This window comes from Populus alba, chromosome 1 (genome assembly GCF_005239225.2).
Source record: "Populus alba chromosome 1, ASM523922v2, whole genome shotgun sequence".
Lineage (NCBI taxonomy): Eukaryota > Viridiplantae > Streptophyta > Magnoliopsida > Malpighiales > Salicaceae > Populus > Populus alba.
In genome coordinates, this window is record NC_133284.1 from 53,452,584 (window position 1) to 53,476,120 (window position 23,537).

At 31.4% G+C, this 23,537-nt stretch overlaps 2 protein-coding genes across 5 annotated transcripts; one reads left to right on the forward strand and one right to left on the reverse strand.

The window, feature by feature from the left end:
* Window positions 1–564: 564 nt before the first annotated feature.
* LOC118029518 (suppressor of mec-8 and unc-52 protein homolog 1) lies at window positions 565–5,217 on the reverse strand. 4 transcript variants are annotated; one of them, XM_035033429.2, is made up of 11 exons: window positions 4,943–5,217; window positions 4,468–4,556; window positions 4,078–4,131; window positions 3,499–3,594; window positions 2,808–2,935; window positions 2,538–2,583; window positions 2,388–2,447; window positions 2,133–2,240; window positions 1,706–1,806; window positions 1,459–1,510; window positions 565–951 (listed from the first exon to the last, which is right to left on the reverse strand). In XM_035033429.2, the coding sequence occupies exons 2-11, from the start codon at window positions 4,519–4,521 to the stop codon at window positions 877–879; spliced, it is 774 nt and encodes a 257-aa protein (XP_034889320.2). In that variant the 5' UTR covers window positions 4,522–4,556; window positions 4,943–5,217; the 3' UTR covers window positions 565–876. The 4 variants fall into 4 exon arrangements, with proteins under 4 accessions (XP_034889320.2, XP_034889325.1, XP_073265723.1 ...); XM_035033434.2 differs by having other exon boundaries at window positions 4,468–4,571; window positions 4,943–5,214; XM_073409622.1 differs by having other exon boundaries at window positions 4,078–4,301; window positions 4,943–5,213.
* Window positions 5,218–18,507: 13,290 nt separating this feature from the next.
* On the forward strand, window positions 18,508–22,338 carry LOC118029558 (probable WRKY transcription factor 14). The gene is made up of 3 exons (XM_035033471.2): window positions 18,508–19,525; window positions 20,277–20,417; window positions 21,024–22,338. Exons 1-3 carry the CDS (start codon window positions 18,909–18,911, stop codon window positions 21,610–21,612), a joined length of 1,347 nt encoding a protein of 448 aa, XP_034889362.1. The 5' UTR covers window positions 18,508–18,908; the 3' UTR covers window positions 21,613–22,338.
* The last annotated feature ends 1,199 nt before the right edge of the window (window positions 22,339–23,537 follow it).

Consider the following 23,537-nt stretch of genomic DNA (forward strand, 5'->3'; position numbering starts at 1 on the left):
TGTGCGCGCCAGCCATTAATTTGAATAAATCACATTTAAGAAGCTCTCTACATCTTTATCAAACTCAACTAAAAATCTGAACCCAATGATGTTTTAACGTTACCCATAATACCATTATCATCAATTTTATTGGTTGGTGACATCATAGAAAGATGTGCGTGCAATGAAAATGCCGCAAGAGAAAGTTATAGTTCCTCGAATAAACACACCAGAGAGACCAACCTCCAGGCACATGTCTGTTTGATATTGCTACCAAATTAGGTTGTTAGTGCAAAAAACATTTTTGAGGTTTTTTCAACTCAACGGCAAGTCCAATCATATTGCCAAACATTCCTCCTTGAAGTGGCTGGCAGGCCTTAATATTTACAAATGGTTCAACCCAACCCCAATTCTTCTTCCTTACAGAAAATCCTCCCCTGAAACAGGATGAGAGTGGTTGCTAGTGAACTGAGCAAATAAGAACTCAGAACTAAGAAGTAACACGTACAGAAATGATAGCTCCAAGTGTACCTGGGGCAAGACAATTCATTGTTCAAGTGTGCCTCCAATGCGAGAGAGATGAGATTGACAGGGAAATATAATAGCCATCTTGTACTCATTTGCTATACAAGAAATGTATTCAGAATCTTAAACTAAAACAAAGAATCCCTCTTCCAAGTGATATGGACAAATAAATTATTATCTTCAAGGAAAATCTTCCAATCTAATATATATCAATCCTTCCTCCCGATTCCTAACTCTTGCACTCTGAACAGGTCAGTTACGGGCGGCTCTTTGACAAATGGAAATCGTTTCTCAAAAAATGCAACTACTGATACAAAGGTGTCTTCGAGGGAGGTAACTATGGTCAACGCAAAAATCTCAAGGCTTCCATAATTACATTGTGCAATCTTCACTGTAGGTAGCAAGAAGATTTTGATGGGTCACACCTATTACATCCTTCTCGTGAACCTGGCAGTACCAAAGGTCAAAACATGCACTTGCGAGGTTAGAATGATCTATGCACTGAATTGCACATAATAAGCAGAAAAGCAACCAATGCAAAAGACACCAAACTATGCAGTTTCTTGACTGACTTAGGGCAGCTTCTATGTTACAACATCCATGCACAAACATGAAGCTACATGCTCAGAGAAGAATCCCAGAAGAATTGATAACTAATCAGCTCATATACCAAAGCAACAAACACCAATCCATACATAAATTTCATAGCAGTTTAACGTCATGTAAATTTGTATCACCTAATAAGCCCTCGTCGAAACAAGGACAGCTAAGTCCAGCCCAGATTCTTCTCTCATTTTTATTCTCCCTTTTGGGTTTATACCAAAACACTCGATTGAGAACAAGTTTATTTTTACAAGATTATAGATTGGTTGCTGGTTTAAGATGAATGGAAAAGGACGAAATAGAGAGCAACCCAAAACCCTGGACCCTGCCACTGCCATAGTGAAAATTCACCTTCATTAGATGCTCTAGTTTGCCGGATTGGACGCTGAAGCAGTAAATATTCCTGCAGGCAATTTTGAGGACAATTATTAACAAAATTAAGCCGTCTCAAACACCCATCTCTCAACTTATCTCAGCAATAAATGACATTTTCATTTCATCTTTCTCTTCTTTTTTTATAGAATTCTTATTTTATGAGAAAATAAATAAAACACAAAATTGAAAATTTTATATCAGAATCAGGTGGATGAAGAGATACCTGTCTTCACCAACACAGTAGATCCATTCCCCTTTTGGTGATACACAGGCTGCAGCAAAATCTCCACCTTCTCTTTTACCCGAAGAAAAGCTCTTCACAACCTGCATAACAGTCGCTCAAAGCAAGATGTTATTCATAATGAATGATCAAAACTCCTCTACTTATGCACCCTGAAAGAGTTTCAGTGAACAAAAAAAGTACCTTAACCAGTAAAACATAGAATTGTAATCTATCTATAGAATGGTAATCTGTTTATATTTGCTTTTGTGGTGGTCTAAGACTAGTAAATGCTAGAGAACTGTCAATGGTTTGCTGTCAAAAAAGTAGTTGGTACACTATCTAAAATTTGGTCCCAACCCCAAAACCAATCATGGAGTAACAAATAAGTGACAAACTATTAGCATCAGCTGGAGTTGAGAGAAACTACCTGTCCTTGAAGTGTCATAATGCATACCGATGATGTCATGTTAAATACAGCAATATGATCAGTGTTTTTTGGGAAAAGATTAACAGAGTTCACAGAAGCATCACCTCCCTAACAATCCACACAACAAGCAACAATCAGCTATGTGCTGTAGAAGGCAAAAGCAAGATGTATAGCATGGATGTATTCTATCTCTGGCAAGCCCCATGAGACAATGCAGCTCAATCATGATCATAAAATTGGATTAAGAAGAAATACCCTCAATGGTGGTGGTGTCCTGAATGTATGTATACAGTCAATACTCTTCATATCCCAAACCTACTAAGAGGCAAAAAGGAAATTTGTTATAGCTGCGAGAGAAAAGGAATGTAACCTGATGAAAATGCTGCAGCTTAATGAGTGACTCACCTTGACTGTGCAATCACTGGAGTCAGTAACAGCACGAGTTCCATCACTAGTGAAGATGGCATCATTCACATAAGATTAATAGCAAGAAAATAACTGTTGTATGGATAGGGGAATGACTAAAGTTAGAAATTCAATGACCACACGAGTAAAATAGAGATAAAGATAATAGTGTTAACAGGTGTCAAGCGCATTATAGTGGTAAGCAGGGTCACTATAGACAAAATTAACTTGATATACACAAAATAAAACAGTCCATTAATTTAATCAAACCTGGCTGTGTTGTCAAATGATGCACTTAGCAGCTGGCTTCCATCACAAGAGAAAGCAAGACTCGTGATTCCCTGAGAATGTGCACATTGAATACAGCGCAAGCATTGACCAGTCCTTATACACCAGACCTGAGAAAAATTGCATGTTAACAAAGTTCCTTGCATATGGCAAGGTCAAGTTCCAACTTTAATAATTTTTCCATAAGCCCTGACCAGAAATGCAAATTTCACCCGAGCTGGAAAAACACACAAAGCTTAAATACAAAAAGGTGTGCTAAAACATCACCGCTATTCCATATAAATAACAAAATATTTTCCTCCACTCATAAAGCATTCTCTAAGTCCTCACAATCTGCAAATCAATAAGCTCAAATGCATACCAACCACAATCAAACTTAAAGTATCAGGTCTTAAGAACTTTTCATGACTTTTTTTTGGCTCCCCCTAATTCTTTTGAGAAAAATTTACACTTTCTGGTCCCAGTAGAGTTACCAAGTTGTCTCAAGAACTCATTTTTCACAAGATCATTATAAACTAATGCCTCTATTGTCTCAGAAGGAAGCTTTATAGATAATTTAAACATGCACAACCGTTAAGAGAACTAGAGAACAACTTTAGATATTATATAGGATATAAAAAAGAGAGAATTCAGAACTGTGGAGTAGATGCAAGCATGTAAGGCTATGACTTACTTTGATCCTCCCATCTTTTGCTCCAGATGCAAGCATCTCAGAATCTCGGCTAAAATCAACAAAGAGGACAGGATCATCATGCATCATAAAAGTTTCCTGAAAAGATTTTACATTTTTAGCAAAAAACTACTAAATCCTAAATCAATTTGAAACAACCAAAGGACACATGGAAATAATCCGTTCTCATGTTCTACTTTTCATTCTTTCTCTACTCATGTTTTGGCACATGCTTGAGTTTTCCTGTGAATCTTTAAAACCTATATGACGCCAATGAAAAAACAATACAGGATTCTGTTTAGCACAGAGCACGCGATAACCGGAGCAGAATCAGTTTGGTGCGGTGAATGACAGAGGTTCAATTTTGGATGATATATGATGCAGGGATAGACCTTAGATGTTTCTTTTTCAAGATGATATCCCATAACATTGAACAGACGAGAAAATGGATGAGATTTGATCAGGTGAGGCTCAAAATGAGAACTATATAATATTAACAAAAAAAACTACACTATCCCTTTCCTGTTATCAATAACAATTAAAAAAAAAGAGCAAACAAAAGGTTATAAAAAGAAAACTCACATCAGCCTGGTAATGAAGATCCTTTTTTAGATTTCCACTTGCATAATCCCACACCTAGCAGTGATCAACAGATGAAATATCACTAAAGACTCATTCACTAATTTTTAATCGTCTAGAAGCAGTTTCCAAAAGCATAACTCGATAAACCCATCAATAGAACATAAGACAAGGAACTGCCCATCTGGTGAGAATTTAGCACATTCTGCACGACTTTTTGTTCCAAACTGCAGAACAATGCAACAATTTAAAACTACAAAATAATACATGCAAACTGGATAAAAATAAATATCACTTTTAGCCTGAATACTGCTGAACCCCCCTGTCATTGTTCTTAAAATTCTCATATCATTCCAAAAGGTCCATGTAATAAATTTGGATTAATGCAATTACCTTTGTGGTGTGTGAAAGAGTTGCTGGATACATATCATCTACATCTTGTTTCATGGCAGCTGTTCCTCGGAATAGATCAAACTGAGTTCCTGGAGGAAGCAACCCTGGATGAGGCAAACAAAATAGCTTACATCCATTATCTTCAGTGACAGTAAATGGCTAAAAAGTGTATCAAATTTCCCGTTGCCCACTCCCATGAGCAGAGATTTTGAGGATCGACCTTAATTTAAAAAATAAAGCACTCCAAACAAGACTGTCCATCCAAGGGAAACAAAATGATAAACACTACTGTACTACACTGACAGTTATAGAGTTGAAAATTTGTTAATCCTTGCTTTTCGCTGTCTCTAATTGACTCTACTATTACACCCATAAACACTACTGTAAATCACATTCTAATCCCAAATAACCTCCAGAATCTTTACAATTGTAAGCAACAACCACTGACAACACAAATAGGGGAAGACAAGGAAACCTTGAGCAATCTATGCACGGCGTTTCTCCTTTGTTGATTCTTGATAAGCCTGTCATGTTTCACACAATTCCCGAGCCTTTGAGAAGACAGTAGAAGAGTACCCTTAAACCCCAATTATATTATTGATAGGCATGGAAATTCATTTGGAGGGTTTTTATCTCTTATAATGCAAATCAGGAAGAAGAAAATGTTAATGCAATAAGTATTTCTATATAGCATTTATGTCCCAAGTCGAAGAAATGATTTCTTGTTACAAAAAATACCAAAAGACAACAATGATTTAGCTTTGTTTGTTTTTTAGAAACTGTTTTGAGCAAATCACTTTTTAAATTGTTTTTTTTGTATTTATTTGCAATTAGAATAGTTAGTTAGCTGAAAATATTTTTTAATAAAAAAAAAATTAGTTTGATTTACAGAAAAGTAATATTTTTAAAAAATTATAAAAAATATAGAAATATTATATTATTTGTTGATTATATCAAATTTAGTCCTCAAACTTTTAATTGTTATATATATTTTATTTTGAATATTTATTTTTCAATTTTATCCCTTAGAATTTAATTTTTATATTGACTTTATTCCTTATTTTATAATTTTTATTTGCTTTTTCCTTATCTAATTGAATTTTTTATTTATCAAATTTAGTCATTATTATTTTAATTGTTACTTATTTTATTTGAAATAATTTATGAAATATTAATTATTATTATTTTAATTTCTTCATCTTTCAATTTTTTTTATTTTTTAGATTTGATCTCTATTATTTTAATTATTATTTATTTTATTTGAGATAATTTATGAATTTTTTTTTTAAATTTCATTCTCATTCAAGTTTTTAATTTGTAAGATTTGTTTATAATTATTTTAATAAACTTAAAAAAAATAAAATATTAATAAGTTATTTTTTGGTTTATTTTCCATGATATAACCAAACATTGAAAAAATATTTTCCAATTTATTTTTCATTACACTACCAAACATCGAAAAATAATTCATTTTTTCTGGAATTCACTTTTCAAAAAGAAACTAATTTCAAGTAAACAAACGGTTGTGATTCTAGACAAATATTACTATATATTGAAGCAGTGTTTTTACTCTTTAATCCTTATAGCAAAAATAGTTATGCTTGTCGTTGGAGGTATAATTGTCTTTTTTAAAATGCATTAACCATTTCAAAATTTATTTGGATTAAATAGTTTAGAAATGTTTCTTTTGCTAATGTAATAATTGATTTTCCTAGCAAGAAAAATTAGGCTTTGATCAAGGGGTTTTTTTGTCTTTTGTAAAAACAGAAATAAGGTATTTAAATTCATCCCCTTGGAGAAGGAAAAAAATAGTAGGGGCATAGGGGCTTCTCAGTCTTTTTTATTTTTTGAAACGGTAAAATTATTATATAATCCTTTGACTCTAAAAAAATTAAAACTGCTAGCAAGGGTGTGTTTGTTTTTTTATATGGTTTTGTTGTAATTCTTAAGTGGGGTTAGGGATATTTGAGTATTTTAATACGCATAAATTATTATTTTATTTTGGAGGTGGCTGATGCATGCTTCGTACTTGCCAACAAATGAGCGTCTCTCGTGCTTTTTTTTTTGTTTGTAGTGCGTGCAACACCCCTATTTGTACTGAATATCACCACTCAGGACGACATTCAATGCGCCTCACCATCCTTATCACATTGGTGAGCTGCATGTTCGCAGCTGTGACATGGAGGAGTGTCGGCCATGAGTTTTTTCCTTTGTCCCTCTCTCCTTCTAGAAACCACAATGGACATTGCAAATATATATGTGTGTGTGTGTGTTTTTGTTAAATTAAATTAGGTCCCTATTATTTTGATTGCAATATATTTGGTTTTGAATTATTTATTGAGTTATTTTTTTAATTTCATCACTTTACACTTGATTTTTGTATTAGATTTGATCTAAATTCTTTTTAATTGTGGCGTGTTTGGTCTTGGATCCCTGATTGAATTAATTTATCTTTGAATTTCATCATTTGACATTTTATTTTTGTATCAAATATGGTCCTCACTCTTTTGATTATTATTTTTGGTTGTTTTTATCCTTTTCTTGATTGAAATTGTTTTTCAATTTTATCCCTTATGATTTGGTTTTATTTTTTTGTATGTCAAATTTGATTCTCTTTCTTTTTAAATCTATATTTTTTAAACCATTTTTTTTTTTTATAATTTGTTTTTTCAGTTTCATGATCCATATTACAAGTTTTTAAGGTTGGACTGGGTTAGCTTCAGTCATTTTAAAAAAAATTAAAAATTTCATCCATCATCATTAAGTTCGTTAGAAATTTGTATTCGTTTTTTTATTCTTTTGTGAATTTGATTTTATTTTCTTTTCAATTTTTCCATTGAATTCAATATTTGATGATATTTAATGTTTGACCATCTATATTTTGATTTCTAATTTTGATCATTCACTATTTTATTAAAATTTAATTTGTTTTTAATTTTATCATTAGATCTATAAACTTAATTTTTTTTATTTTTTTTTAGATTTGATCCTCATTCTCTTAGTTTTTATTTTGAATTCATTTGTTAATTTGATTTTTTTTTCAATTCAAAATTTTTATTTATACTCTCAAATTTTTTTTTCCAAATAAAATCCTTATTCTCTCAATTGTTTTTTCTTTTATCCTTTAAATTTTTTATTTCACCATTAATATTTTATTTATTGGGATTTGATCTCCTTGATTTTTCTCATTGTTTCTATGCTATGCTCAAGATTCATTCCAGGACAATTATCGAGTCATAGGTTGAGTGGGTTGACTCGAGTGAACCTAAATCAACCAACCTTTTTTGTGTTATAAAAAAATTAAAATGATATCATTTAAAAAAAAATAGTCTATTGTTTTGTTTAGATTTTCCATAAGTTAACTAGAACATGGTTCAATCCAGGTTTTTGGTTGTTTTACACTTGATTAAATGTTCCCAAATTTCTTTTGATGATCATTATTTTCTTTAGTTTTCTTTATAATTAGGTTTTCTCTATTTTGTGATTCAAGGTTTATCCGAGTGGTATAGATTATTTTGTATATCACTTTTTTTTTAATCCTCGATTTTTTTTTCCTTGGGGGCATAGTTGTGGGCATGCGACGAGGAAATGTGTCTCTACGGAAGATCAGTTTATGGACGGAGCAGTTGTAGTGAATTGAAATGGAGCTCCATATCTGTGTCTGAAACCCGAACAACGATCAAGCTCAAGCCCATCGCAAGCCCTTGTGTCTTGTAGGAGCTCAACATTCTTCTGGGCTGCAATGTCATGTGGTCAGGTAACCATGAGTCCACCACCACATGTTATGATGTTTCCGTTCAGCCTCAACATTCTTCTTCTTTGAGCATTTTATGAGCCGCTGCGGGGCTTTCCAATCAGAGTTTTCTCGAAAGCTAAAAAAAAATAAAAATAAAAATTATTAAACTTGAAACAATCTGCAAACTTTTTAATCCAATTTTTTTATCTAACCTAAATTTAATATTAAATTATATTTAATACTAAATATATGGGTTGTCTCAACCTAACTTAATTAATAAGTACAAAAATAATTAGGATATTGAAAACATGGTTTTGAACTTTTTTTATATATAAAAAAAATGATATTTTTATTTTTATCTGAGTGCTCCACTGGGTTTAATAATTTTATATTTTTAAGAAAAAAAAATATTTTTTACTTAATTATATGATAATAAATATAGATATTTATAAAATTAAGTACAAACCAAACATCATAATATCTACTTGAGGTTATAATAATTTTATAAAAAATAATCCAAAACAATTTATGAAAACAAAGTAGACATTACTTAAGAACTTGTTTCAGACAATTTGCTTGACAGAACACAGAATCAATGCCACAGTTTGCATCAAACAGCTAGCTTCGTTACATCTTATGCCAAACTGTCCCCCGAATTCTAGCATAATTAAGAGAGAGATGTGGATGCATGACGATGGTTTTCTGAACTTGATTTGCACTTAAAGGGGCTTAGGATCTCTAAAGGATTCCTCAATTAATGGGTAAAAGATTTTAGCTTCCTCTCTTTGGAAATAAAGTAATTTATATCACATGGGTAAGGGTTACATGCCACACAATCCAAGGGCTTAACTATCCAAAACCCTAATTTAAATGTCAAATATCACATATAAATTAATCAATCAAGAAGATGGTTCGGCTAGCTGTTTCCAATGTGCCTATAGCATATATTACAATAATATTGGTCTCATGTTCTCAAGATCATGATCATCATAAGATTAAAAAAAAAAAAAAAAAAAACAGGCTTGGTTTGCACTCCTTTGGGAAGAAGCTTCCTTAGTTGAAGGCATCGATCGTGATATTAATTGGTCCAGCTAGTTCAAGTAGTTCTTTCTTTAGCTAAAGCCTATGCAGTAGGCACTGTGGTTGGTGGTGAGAAGCAGGAACCCCACGCATGATCATTAGGGCTCCCAAGCTCTATGGAGTTTGAAAATTTCATAAATTCAATACATGTCTAGCACTAGAGATCAATTAATGTGTCTTTCTCATATTGACTTATATATATATATATATATATATTGTCATGAGCAAGGGCGGAGCCAGGAATTTTTTTTATCCTGAGCTATTAAATAAATATATAAATATTTTTTAAGATCGATTATTAACTCATGTTCATAAATTTTTAAAATTAATAGTAAAGTTTTAATTCAAATACACTATTCAAAATATTAAAAAATAAATTTGAAAGTACATAAAATTAAAGCGAAAGTAAAAATAAACTCACTATTAAAGTTACATCCTTTGATGTTTTGTGGAATATAATTCATGTATAATTGAATCTAAATCAATATTGTAACAATCCCTCAATCGGGATAAATTAACAATCTCATGTCAACTGGAAAACAAAGTAATTAAAAAATTTTTTCTCTTTTAATTTCTTCTTCCTTCACTTGATTCTTTCCTAGATTAATGTTTTATAAGTTGGACTTTGTTAGTTTACAAGGTTATTCTCTTACTCTTTTTTTTTCCTTAAATTTTTTTTTATGTTTTTCCCTTACTTTTTTTCTATTTCTCTCTCGCCTTTTCTTTTCTTTCTTCTTCTATTCTACTTCTGCTCAGTCGGCAACATATAAAAGAAAGGAGGAGTTGATTTGTTTTATTTTTTAATGGCAAATAATCATTTTACTCTTAATGAATCATTTTGCTTTTATTTGACAGTCCTTTTTTTATTAGCACTACCAAGCTCCATTCATCCTAAACTCTTAACTAGATTTTATTCAATATATTTTAAGATCCCTCATAAAATTTCAACTCGATCTGATGGTCGGATTGAAAATTACGTCCAATAACGTAAAACTGATCAAATTATGATTTTTTATTAAATTTCTAAATTTCTTCAAAAATTCTGAAATTTTAACCCAAGCTAAAAGCATCATATTAGAAAGACTCCACGCAAATTTTTCAAAAAATTTTTGATAACTTGATTGAGAATTATAATGTTTTTTTACATAAAACTAGTTAAAAATTATTGATAAAATCTTGACCTAGGCTAAAGCCCACCCTAAACTTTGCCATGCCTCCGCCTATGGTCATGAGCATATATTTTTCATATATATCATAAGCTAATATTGTTATAAGTTATTATTAATACTTAGCTCCATAATATGGAGAAATTCTGAATTCAAATAGATTATGAATTTCTAATTCTTATGATAGTTAAGGTTGTATTTGGTTATTATTTAAAATATAAATGAAAATTATAAAATAAACAAAAATGTATTAAATTGAAAAGATAGAGACGAAGATGGAAATATATGATAGTTTATATATATTAGTGCATCGATCGAGCATCATTCTGGTTCAGAAAACAAATCTCACAAATGCAAAACACGTACCCAAAATCTAGATTATTGGTTTGGTAAGAACCCTCGTGTCTATCAACTTATTCAAAAATCAAATTATTAATTTAAACGAAAATCTAAAAATTAATTTTTTATTAAATTAAAAACAAAGAAACCGGTGGCAGTGTCGATCAAAGCTGTCCATGTAGAAGACGTCGACGGCCGCGATCCATGTAACCGGTGAACTTGCCGGTAGACGGCTTACGTAGGGTGGTGTAAGATGCTTATGCAAGTGTCTCTCGCGTGCCATATCAATTGACATTGCAGGCGAAGACAACTAAACACGAGATATTAATTTAAACTAGAGAGAACACCCCATTTTAATCTTAATTAGTTATTTGATCATACCCCACTTCTTGATTAGATTAGATTAATTATTGAAAGAAATGTTCGTCATCAGCGAAGAAAGTGGCATCCTATTGTTGAGTGACGGATTTTTATACTATGGGCAGTGATGATAAATAATTGCGGTGGTGGGTGCACATGGACATGGATGCTTGTAAATCTTTTTATTAGTGTTTTTGGAAACACAAAAACAATGTATAGTAATGCTCAGAGAATCCCAGTTCAATTTGCTCTCTTGTGGGGAGGAGGGTGTGTCATGCAGGAACGTGGGGCAAGTGTTGTCTGGAGCCAATCAAATGAATGATTCTTCCATAACTATGTTACTACTAGTTAGCTTGGCTTTAGCTAGGGTTTCCATGGGATATTGGACCACCCCACAGGGGAGAATCAAAGATTAAGGAGAGAATCCCAATTAGCAGGTTCTTGTATATTCTTTTTAAGTGGCGTAGCGTGGTGGTAAAGAATTGGAGATCTGCACAATAAGTCTTGAATTTGAGTCAAGGCGTGCATCTTTTGTAAGAATTTGGGACAGCTGGGATTTTACTCACTCGTCTGGGCCCATAAAAAGTGCCCTTTCCGGAGGTGGGGTTTTCTCAAAATTAAAAAAAAAAAAAGGTTCTTATATATATTGCTGACAACTAAAGCCCATGAAAATAGATTACAGGAAGGTAGAGACATAGAAAAATGGGATCGACGAGGACCACCGAACTAAGACAGTACCCCAACTTGGAAATCGATCTTACATTAGGTTAATAATCTTGTTGATATATATAATTCAAATATTTCCCTATCGATCTTACATTAGGTTAATAATCTTGTTGATATATATAATTCAAATATTTCCCTATACAAAACTTATATATTTATCTATATAGGCCACCAACCATAGCCCTATTCTTCTATTCTCATCTTCATGTGGGATTTTTGTTTGTTTGATGAGATGCATGTGGCATATTTATTAGGCCTGGACATTAATTGGATTTAATATAACATTAAATTCCCAATATTTTTCACGGTGTAGGTATGTAGCTGTGAGGTTGTACTTTGGCGTCATGTACATGTGCCACCCGGAAAGAGAGAGGACATAGTCAAGCTTTCCTGAAATATTAATGGAAGCAAAGAATGTGTAAGAATGAGGATGGATCATGAAATATAGTTAGAAAAAAGTGAGAAGATATGTAGTTGGCAACAAGCAATGATCTTTCGAAGGAGTCCAAAGCCAAGAACTCCAAGTGCTCTTAGAGAGAGAGAGAGAGAGAGAGAGAGAGAGAGAGAGAGAGAGAGAGAGAGAGAGATTTGTTGCTAGGCATAGAAGATTCTCAAAATGTCTCATCAAATAGAAGAGGGTCGGTGATATCCTTGATGATCATTGGCCCATTGAAAGATTCAATTTATCACATACTAATTAAAAAAAAAGCCACCTCTCCTCCCTCCACCACATCAACATATCCATCTCATTAATTACTTTCCTTCAATTTACATATGAGAGAGAGAGAGATTGTTAGAATATGTTTTTTAAAAATGGTTTACTATGAAAAAATAAATATAAAATTGATGGTTTTATAAATGGTTTTTGATGTATCAATATAAAAAATAAAAAATTTTAAAATTATATTATCTTAATATATTTTCAGTTAAAAAATACTATTAAGAATCATTCTTCATCACTTTATTAAAAAGACATGAAAAAGCATTTCTTTAAAATTTCTAACATAAGAACAAAAACCTTGGATTATAGCTCAAACCTCTCATCTATCGGTCATCACTTCAATACGTCTCATCAACCATGACTATATATGCATGTTTAAGGAGCACCATCACACCCAACTCCATAAAAGAAACCTTACTTTTATGCAAGAAACAAAAGGCATGTTATTTGACCTTTTTGTGACCAAATCTTCCAACTTTATTACAAAACAACACACCAAACTATATTCTTAAAAAAACATCTCGTGTTTAGACTCTAATTGTATCCATAAAACTAATCTTATAGCTTGTCATTTATCTTTCCGACATCCAACGTTAGACCCTAGTTAGTTTAGATATGCTTCTAAATCTCATGCACGATAATCACCTTTTTCAAGTTTAATTATGGTTAAAAACCATGAGTGACATTTATTCAAACCCTAATTAATCTCTTTGGATCTGTAAATTATTTGCATACATGTAGCTAGCTAGACTAGCTCCAAATTTGTACATCATGGAAAGTGCTTGGAAATTGTTACACTCGTTTAGTGGGAGATAAAGTGGATTCTGAAAAATGGAGGAAAGGCAAAGATAAATCACAGCCACAATAGCAAGCCAATGCTATGTATTGCCATAAAAGTCAACCCATCTTTGACTTTTGAATGGATTTAGTGGGTCTAGATTTCTTTTCTCTTTGGGTAATGGAATTGAACCGCTGTTTAAAGTATTATTTTTATAGTTTTGATATATTAATATAAAGAAAAATCTATGCGTATCTAACTATTTTTTTTATATTCAAAAGCCTTTTTTTTTCATTTTCAAAACCACAATCTAGTATCCATGCATTTTTTAAAAAAAAATTTAAGAAACAATATAGTGGCTTGTTTAAAATTTGATAAAAAAAAAAAAACTTAGTTTCCATATAAAAATTATCTTGAGTGTTAAAAAATTACTTTTGATTCTTCGAAACCAGAGGAGTTAAGAAGGCCGGCTATCAATTTATCATCAACCACTTAAAAAAAAAAAAAAATTAACTCATCAGTGATGCAAGTGCTTGCATCACCTAAAGTTTTTTAGCTCTTTCGTCAGTAACGAAAGGGAGCAAAATTAAACAAGAAAACAAAAAAGAGTATCCATCATCCAAAATTTTAATATATGGCTTAAGTTTAATCTTTTTTTTTTTTTAATTAAGATAGATTTTCAGATCAGCTTCTATATATTTCGATTAATTTCATGAATTTTAAAATTAAAAAAAGACTTAAGTTTAATCTTTTTTTTTTTAATTAAGATCAGCTTCTATATATTTCGATTAATTTCATGAATTTTAAAATTAACAATAATATAAGTCTTTATTAACTTTAAGATTTATAAAATTTAAATTAGTAATTTTAAAAAAAATAAATTAAAAATTTAATCAATTAAATTATATTTTTTAAAATTAATATGGTTATGGATATTAAAGCGAAAAAAAATTAAAATAAGAATAATAACGATATTGCTTCCATAAACAATTACAATAGGCATATCTTTTATATATTTATTTATTTGAAATGATAACGATGATACAGAATAATGTAAACTAGCTTGCTAGCTAGCCTGGCACTTGTACTTCCCTTCAAGAAAACCATGGGGCGAAGTCAGGTCTTAAGCTTTGTCTACGTACCTTCTTGTAGCTATAACATTAATTAATCATCATAAATTAATAGGTAGTAATTTTTTTTCACTGTTTTTTTTTAGTTATAAAGAAGAGGTTCAAGTTTGAACTCTCTGAAAGAAATGGTGTTTTTATCAAAAGATTTTTTCTGCTTTCTATATTATTAGAAAATAATATAAATTGTATTTTAATATTTTATTTAATAATTTAAATTATTATACTGAGATGGTTTCTTTGATATGGTATCAGAGCCTTGATGATCAAACGGTCATGAGTTCGAATCTCATTATCTTTATTTATTTGATAAAAATTAAGCACAAGATAATATAGATTTGTGCAAACTTTAAGTCCAAAGAGTTTTTACTTGAAAGAATGTATTATAGAATAATATAATCATATCTTAAAATATTACCTAACAGCTAAGCTATTAGGCTGAGAATGTTTTTTAACACGATATCAAAGCTTTAATGACTAAGTGGTCTCAAGTTCAAATTTCACCATCTCTATTTATTTGATAAAAATTAAGCACAAGGTAATGTGAGCCTATTCAAGTTTCAAATCTAAAAGTTTTTCACTTGAGATGATATATTAGAGAATAATATAAATCATATCCTGAAACCTCATCTAATATCTTAAATTATTGAATTGAGATGATTTTACACATTTCATCATTTGGATGAGTGGATGTCCCATTTATTGAATATACAAGGAGGAGGCTTTGATAAATTAAACGTATTAGTACGATATCATGAATTTTCATAATCCCTCATGTTCATGTCTTTAATTTCTTTTTATTTTCTAATTTTGCAAAGCATTCATTATATATACATTTTTGTGTACGTGTCTTGAAATTTAATTCAATTTATTAGTTAATGTGAATTTTAGTATTCACTTATTTTTTTTTTCTCTTTTTTTGAGACTAGTTCAGATCGGTAGAAAATTGGTTTTCAATTTTGTAAGTTCAAATCCTATTCCATTCTTGTCGAGAAATATATTGAAGGCCATGGATTATTAAATGAAATTGTCTTACTTATTGAGAAAACTGTATTTATTAGGACTCAAACATTGTTTAATTAAGAAAGTTATTAGCACAAAGAGATTTGGCCGGGACACACTCTCAATCTAGGATTTCTTTGCTAATCTTTTTGCTGACAAATTAAACTTTTAATTAATTCTTCATGATTACCAATTAAAGAAAAGATTATAAAAAAAATCTTATTAAAAAGGAAAAATTAAAATAAATACACTTTCCATGACTTGATTCATGGGATTCCTAAAAATATTTCCCAAAAAAATAAACCCTTTTATTTTTTCCATATCAATTCTTCCTGATTTCCTCTATATGGTTAATTTCTGGCTTCTCTTGTAACAAAATCAGCACTCCTATATACGATCCATTTATTTTTCATGGAAACTCTTTTTTTAACGTTATGGTTTTGTAAAACCCTTGGTAGTATTCCATGTCCATCTTGCTTTGAAACTATATATTATTACTCTAAACCCTTGTTTACAAAGAAAACCCTAATTCAAGGGCATCCATGTTCAGGAATGAAGTGTGTTCCAACGATCATGGCATCCATAACCAGAGGTATTTACTGCTATCTTTTTTTTCCCCTTAATTTGTTCTACTAAATGGTTATATTTCATATATTTATTGCTATGCTTTGATCAAGTGTGTGGCTATCTACACGTTGGCCGCAAAAACCATAATTTTGTTTCTATGATTTTGGCATAGCTAACCATAGTTTCAAACGCAGTTATGTCCTAGACAAACATAAACTTAAAATGTCGTCATATATATAATCTAGAGAGTGTTTGAAAACGTAGACCAACTTGTATTTTTTAAAAAATTAATTTGTTTTGCTAAAATTTAATATTTTTTTTATATTTTGAATCGATTTGATGTGCTGATTTCAAAAATATTTTTTTAAAAATAAAAAAATATATTATTTTAATGTATTTCAATATAAAAAAAACATGTTAAAAAATAATTACAATCACACTTTCAAACATATCCTTAATCACATAGAATGCACCTAGAGTGATAATTCATTTGTATTGGCAAGGTATTTCCTTTAGCATTAAAAAAAGAAAAAGAAAAAGTTGACGGCTTGTATGTTTAATGCAATTTAAATCACATATTCTATTGAATTAATAACGCCAAATAGTTATATTATGAATGGATCCAAATAATTATTGACCTGGTTTTTGATTAGCTGACATCATTGCATCTAATTGAACCAATCAATTCGACTAATTTTGGATTTAGTGCTTGGCATGTTTCACTAATTAAGAGCTAACACTTGCAGAAACCGACATTGTCAATACTTATTTTGATTATGTACATTCTTGATCACATTGATTAAGATCAATTAGGTGTCACCAACATTAGAGTTTGCACCTCGGATTTGAGTGTTATACTATAGTCCTTTATTGGAAGCAATTCTAACTATATTTTGGTCCTAACTATATTGTAAAACTCTTGACCTGGTTGACATGGAGTTTGGACTAGTCTAGGGTTAAAAATATATACATATATAAAAAGAAATTCACCCCATTTAACCCTATACAAAATTGAAGTTAACTCTTAATTTAATTAAAAATTCATCGATTTTGTTTTTGAAAAAATTAAAAATTAAAATAGCTATCGTTTTGATCATTTAAAAAAAAATATTAACCTAAATCAACAGAAATTAACCTAAATTTATAACCCAATAGATTTTTAAAACTACATTAGAACTAGAATCACCACACAACAATTCAAAATTTTATCAAACTATTAGACACCATGCAATGGAAATTTGATGTAAAAAAAGGTACAAAAAAAAAAAAATTCCTCCCCATACAGACTTGACATAAAATTCCCTAATAAATATTTTGCTAGAAATTTTGGTCATTCCCTTTTGTTGTCTTTTGGGTGGGAATGTGGGCGGGGAGAGGTAACCATATGCGCAAGAGACAAGCACGTCACAATGAGGGGTGCTCATCATTGCCCATGAAACGTTTCTTATTAAAAAGAAATGAAAAGAAAAATACAAAGTAAGAGTCAGACACGGTGTCACTAATCAAGCGTTTCGAAACGTATTTCCGAGAAATGCGGCTACTTGCCGCCTCTTTACTTCCCCATCACTTATTATTATTTTTTATATATAAAATAAAAGGACTTTACTGCACAAGTCTCCTATCATTTCCTTGCTTTAATCGAGACAATAGCAAGAGTACAAAACTAAAATCAACCTACCCTAACAAATAATAACAATACTATAAAATTAGGTCTCCTATGAATTTGACCTTGGACTAATCTTCCAATATTATTTTTTAATTAAGTTATCTTAGACATTAACAAAGATTAAGTGGTCTGGTGGACGGTGCTCTTAAAAAATATTTTTTAATTGAATATTTTTTTTTATTTTTAATATCAGTACAATATCCATATAATTCAAAATACATAAAAGATATTAATTTTATGTATTTTTAAATAAAAAATAATTTAAAAATAAAGATGCAATGCAAAAACAAATACCCATTAAATTTTATCTTATGTGTTTTTAATATCGTGATTTACAAAAATAAAGATGAAATCAAACATTCTAACCATTTAACTTATTCTCGAAATCACTAACTTTACATTAAAGAGATTAAATTCATCGCATTATGATGATAAAAGATATATTATTTGCATTAAAAATCTCGTTAACCATGTATTAATTTGTTTGGTAATGTTACGCACTACAAGGCACCTTACTTTTCGCGAATAAAAATCATATGTTTGATGGGTGCGAGCAGCTTGCGTTGCCAAGCCATGCCGTAGACTTATACATTCAAACTTTATTAACTATAAGATAAATTTATATATATATATATATAAAAAAACTAGAAGATAAATCAGCACCTAGCTAGCTAGCTAGCTAGTTCAATATCTTTATTCTCACTTGAACTTAAAAACACACACACCCAAGCCCCTCTCCCTCTCTCTCATTCTTGCGTGTAGAGAAGAGCCCTTTATGTATGAAAAGTCAGCGACTCTGTTGATCATTCTCTCTCTCTCAGTTTTTTTTTTTTTAAAAAAAAAAATTAATCCTTTTTTGTTTGTTCTTCAAATCAAGAAGAAGCTCTACAACAAAGAGACACCCGGTTCAGTTTCAACCTTCAAAAACCTGTCTTGTTTTCTTGCTTGCTTTCATGTCTTAACCAAAAACCTTGATCCTTTTAGCTAAACTAGATTTTGCATGTTTTTGTTTTGTTTTTTTTTTTGTTTAAGGTTTTGTTTGGTGTACGAAAGACAATCCCACACCAAACAATACTGTTCTCTAGCTATCCCTTTTCATAAATGACCCTTTACCACCGTTCTTCTCTTAATCTTTGATTCCACGCAAGTATATGCAGGTTTTTTGGCCTCAAAATGGATAATTATCAAGGTGATTTAACAGATATTCTTCGAGCTAGTGGTGGAGCTTTAGGCCAATCAGATGCTCCTGTTTCGAACTGGGAATTCCCTTTTGATCCATCATCCACCATGGGAGAGAGTAGAGGTAATCTTTTTGGTGATCCTTTTTGCAACATGAGAGATCCCCTTCTTCATGAGCTTAACGTTGCTGCTGGTTCAAGCTATTTTAGCAGCCAGAATTCAGCAGATCATGTGTTAGGTGCTACTAGTGTTGATCATGATCACACTAGTAGTTTTGTTGGTGCAAATAGTGCTACTACCAGTTCTAGTGGTAGTATTCTTGCTCATCAAAGAGTGTTTGAAGATCACGAGATCCATAAGGCTGCTACTCCTCCTCCTGCTCCTTGCAATATATTTTCAAGAATTCAGATCTCACCAAATAATCCACCAAAGCTGCCTGTTTCGCCGTGTAATTCTCCGGTTATAGCTACCGGTTCTTCGCCGAGAGGGTTTAAGCCTTCTGCTATGGTTTCAAGTGATATAATTAATGTTAATAGCTCAAAAGGTTGCTTGATGGAGAACACTGGACAAGTGCAGATCTCATCTCCAAGGAACATGGGGATCAAGAGAAGGTAAGTGATTCTTAAAGTTAGCTGTGTCGCTTGTTTCTATGAATTCAATATTGTTGAATTTTAATTCCTATGCAACTTTTAGTGTGAGCTATTTTTTTTTAAATAATCTTGACTTCATTAATTGAAGTAGATGGTGATAATAAATAGTACAATCATAGGAGTGGTGATGAACAGGATCTAAGGAATCTAGGGTTTTGACATAAAGTATATGTACTAGCTAGCTAGTCTTTTGATTGATTACATGGATAGGTTCTTGATAGGGGTGGCAAACACCTTCACTTTTCAGATGAGATTGTTCACTGACTGTCTACATTACACAAAATCTTTGATGGGGTTTAATCAAGTAACCTGAAAAGGTAGCCTAACTGGTGTCATAATAATTCACAGACATAGCTTTCAGGCTAGTAGTTATCTCAAGCAACTTTTCATTTATTTATTTGCTTATATTCCTCAACTGACCGATCACCTGAAAAGATAGCTATATATGTGCTTGAATGATGTATAGTCGGTTGTCTTTAGGGATTTCCCATCCCTTTCAAGCTTCTTATAGACGAAAAAAAACTCAAATTCATGCATTCATTCCGCCCCAAAATGGAAATTGAATCATTCTTGCACAATACTTTAAAGTTGATAAAATCCTTGATATTTGTTTATTGCCTCTTCATCATCATCTTCAGTGAATTATTCTATCTTGAGCCTTGGATTTTGGAAAGGTAAGGAAAGACCAAGGATTTTTGTGTTGTTGTTTCAGGAAGAGTCAGGCAAAGAAGGTGGTTTGTATTCCAGCACCGGCAGCTGCAAACAGCAGGCCTGGTGGAGAAGTAGTTCCATCTGACCTATGGGCATGGAGAAAATATGGACAAAAACCCATCAAGGGTTCTCCTTATCCAAGGTAAGATAATTTGTTTTTGTTGTCACTCTAGATATATACATAATAACTATATGTAAAGTTCCCAGGATTACAAAGAACAAAGAGCTGGATTTCGTATAATTCTTTTTCTCTGAAAAATTATATCATTGCCTGAAAAAGAAAATTGTTTCTTGATTTATTTCTTTTTGTTTTTCTTTCTCCCTCTTGGACATGAAATGTAGTAAATTGTTGCAAAGTAATGTCCTGAAAAATTTCTGGTGAACCCAAGTAAAGTTTCCCTATACACTGAGCTCAAACAGCTTGTTTTTTGGTACGTAAACAGCTTTTTTAACATTGATTTACTGGTTGTAAGTACTTACAGTATAGATGAATGGATGCGCTATTGTTCTTGGAGCTCAACAGATTCAAATAGTTTCCACTTAATTTCCAATGTATTTGCATGCTTGAATCATTAGCAGGAGTTACTTCCAAAATACTGAGTTTTTTCTTAAGCATAGATTCACCATGACTGGCTTAATAACAGTGAACTTAAATTTGATTTAAGTAATTATTATAATAAAAATGGTCTGTAAATATTTGGTTGAAAAATTGCACTGAATGTTAAACCATGTCTTTCCACATATCTAGGGGTTACTATAGATGCAGCAGCTCTAAGGGTTGCTCAGCAAGGAAACAAGTAGAGCGGAGTCGAACTGATCCTAACATGTTGGTGATCACCTACACTTCTGAGCATAACCATCCATGGCCAACTCAGAGAAATGCACTAGCTGGCTCAACAAGGTCCCAGCCACTAAAGAGCACTGCAGCTTCGAAGAGCCCCACAGGTTCTCAATCACAGAAAACAGGAAATACAAAAGAAGAACAGAAGGAGAGCAGCAATGATACATTGTCTCCTACCAATATTGTTGGTGGTAGGTCAACAGCAAGTGCATCTGTCAAGGAGGAGTTTGATGACATTGACAAGCAAATGGGGATGGATGATAATGATTTCAGCGAAGGGTTTTCTCACAGTTACAAGCCATCAATGCCAGATCAATCTGATCAAGACTTCTTTGCTGAATTGGGAGAGATAGATGCTGACCCTCTTGACCTATTGTTTACACAAGAATTCAATGGAGATGAGCAGAAAGAAAGTAAGGACTTGGATCCATTCAGTATCTTTGATTGGTCTGGAGACACAAACACTTCATTTGGAGAAGCAAAGAAGGGTTTATAACAAGACCTTGAAACAACAATGCCATTTCCTATCTAAAAACATAGTCTGTTGTTGAGTGTTTGTGGCACTACAATGCATTCAAGGTCCTGCTATAAACCTTTGTCTTTCAGCTTTGAGATTTCATGTGGGGAGGAGCTTTTTTCTCTCTTTCCTACTTTCTTCTTCTTTTGTTTCTTGTTATTTACCAGAACAGCCAGGAAAATTAGCTAGGGAAAGAGAGAGTAAAAAGACAGTGCTGCTGGTCGATTGGGAGCAGACCTAATGAGTCCCGCATTCCTTTTGGAATATTGGTGGATGGGACAGAAAGCTGAGGAACAGAAGGTTGCAACAGTTAAAATAAGTACATGCAGCAGACATGACTGGAAAGCTCAATGAAGAGATTTATACAAGATGGGACTTGCCATTTCATCTTTTGAAGCGGAGAAAATTACTCAAGAACAACCCTCCACCCTCTCCTCCCTCCTCTCCTCCCTCCATTTGGTGATCATGTGGGCATTCTTTAGAGTAAAAAAAAAAAAAAAACTACTTCATGCATAAAATGGAAGAAGATGACAAGAGTATATACAAGGGTTTGGATTAAAAAATATCAGAAAAGCTTGACTTTTCTTTTCAGTCTTGATCTCTAGGAATGTGTGTATACAGAGAGAGATATCATTAATGCTTTGGGTTCCTCAGCTTTCTGTTTCTTATATTATTCATCCAATACAGTGCTGTTTTTATTTTTTATTCTAGACTTCAAGTGTTAGTTATCAAAGGATTGTTTAAGGAAGAAAAACAAATTTCTTACGATTTGTTTTAGATAACACACCTGCCATATGAGCTTCTTTTCAAAATCATTTCTATTAAAATATTGAGATAACCAGCAAAACGAGGTTGGCATTGAATCTTTTGCATGTGAATTGCCAGCCACTTGGAGGTGGACATTTACTCTCTCTCTCTCTCTCTCTCTCTCTCTCTCTCTCTCTCTATATATATATATATATATATATATATATATATATATGTGAGGATTATTTTTCATCGATAATACATTAGTTAAATATCAAGTTAACTTTAAAATTTTTCTTGACTCAATTTTGATAATAAAATTAAATTAAATTGAAAATAATTTAACATATAATTAACTTGAATTTAAAAATAATTTAGAGTACCAATAAAAAACATGATTGATTATCTTTAAAAAAACTAATATGATCTTTTTTAATATTGGAATAATAACATATTAAATTGATTTTAGTTTCATGATTTAACTTGTTAAATCTACAATTTGAGTTCTAGATTTCATTAGGTACAAGAAATTTTTTTAAATTTCTTTTTACTTAATTATATTCTTCCAAAAAATATAATAACAAAAATAAAAACTCATAAAATCAAGTTCAAATCAAATATTATGATGTTTGTTTAAGACTATAATGACTATGTAGAAAGCAAACCAAAATAATTTTTAAAAATAAATTTAAAATCAAGTAAATAGTGAATGATGAAATTTTTTTTAAAGAAAGGAAAACGCAACAAAAAAATGATGTCTCTTTCACTGTTCACATAAATAGTAAAAGAGGTGGGTTTGCACTCCAAGGATTTTTTTTTAGTATAAAGTATAATTTTTCTTTTTTTAATTGTATATAATTTTTCTTTTTTTTAATTATCATTATGGTATTTTTAGAGCCAGTAGAATAAAGAAATTTTACGTAATGAGATTAAATCTATTTTTTATATATAATAAGAACAGGAAATTTCTGATAATTTTACTTAATATATACTTCCATCCATAATTATTTGAGTTATTTGTAACATTAATTAATTAAGCTACTGTTTTTGGGACAAGTGATATATCTTTCATGAACATAAAACCTGCTAGTTAGTCCTCTAGCTAGCTACAATCCTCATGAAGAAAATGAAGTTCATGAGATGACAACATTAAATTC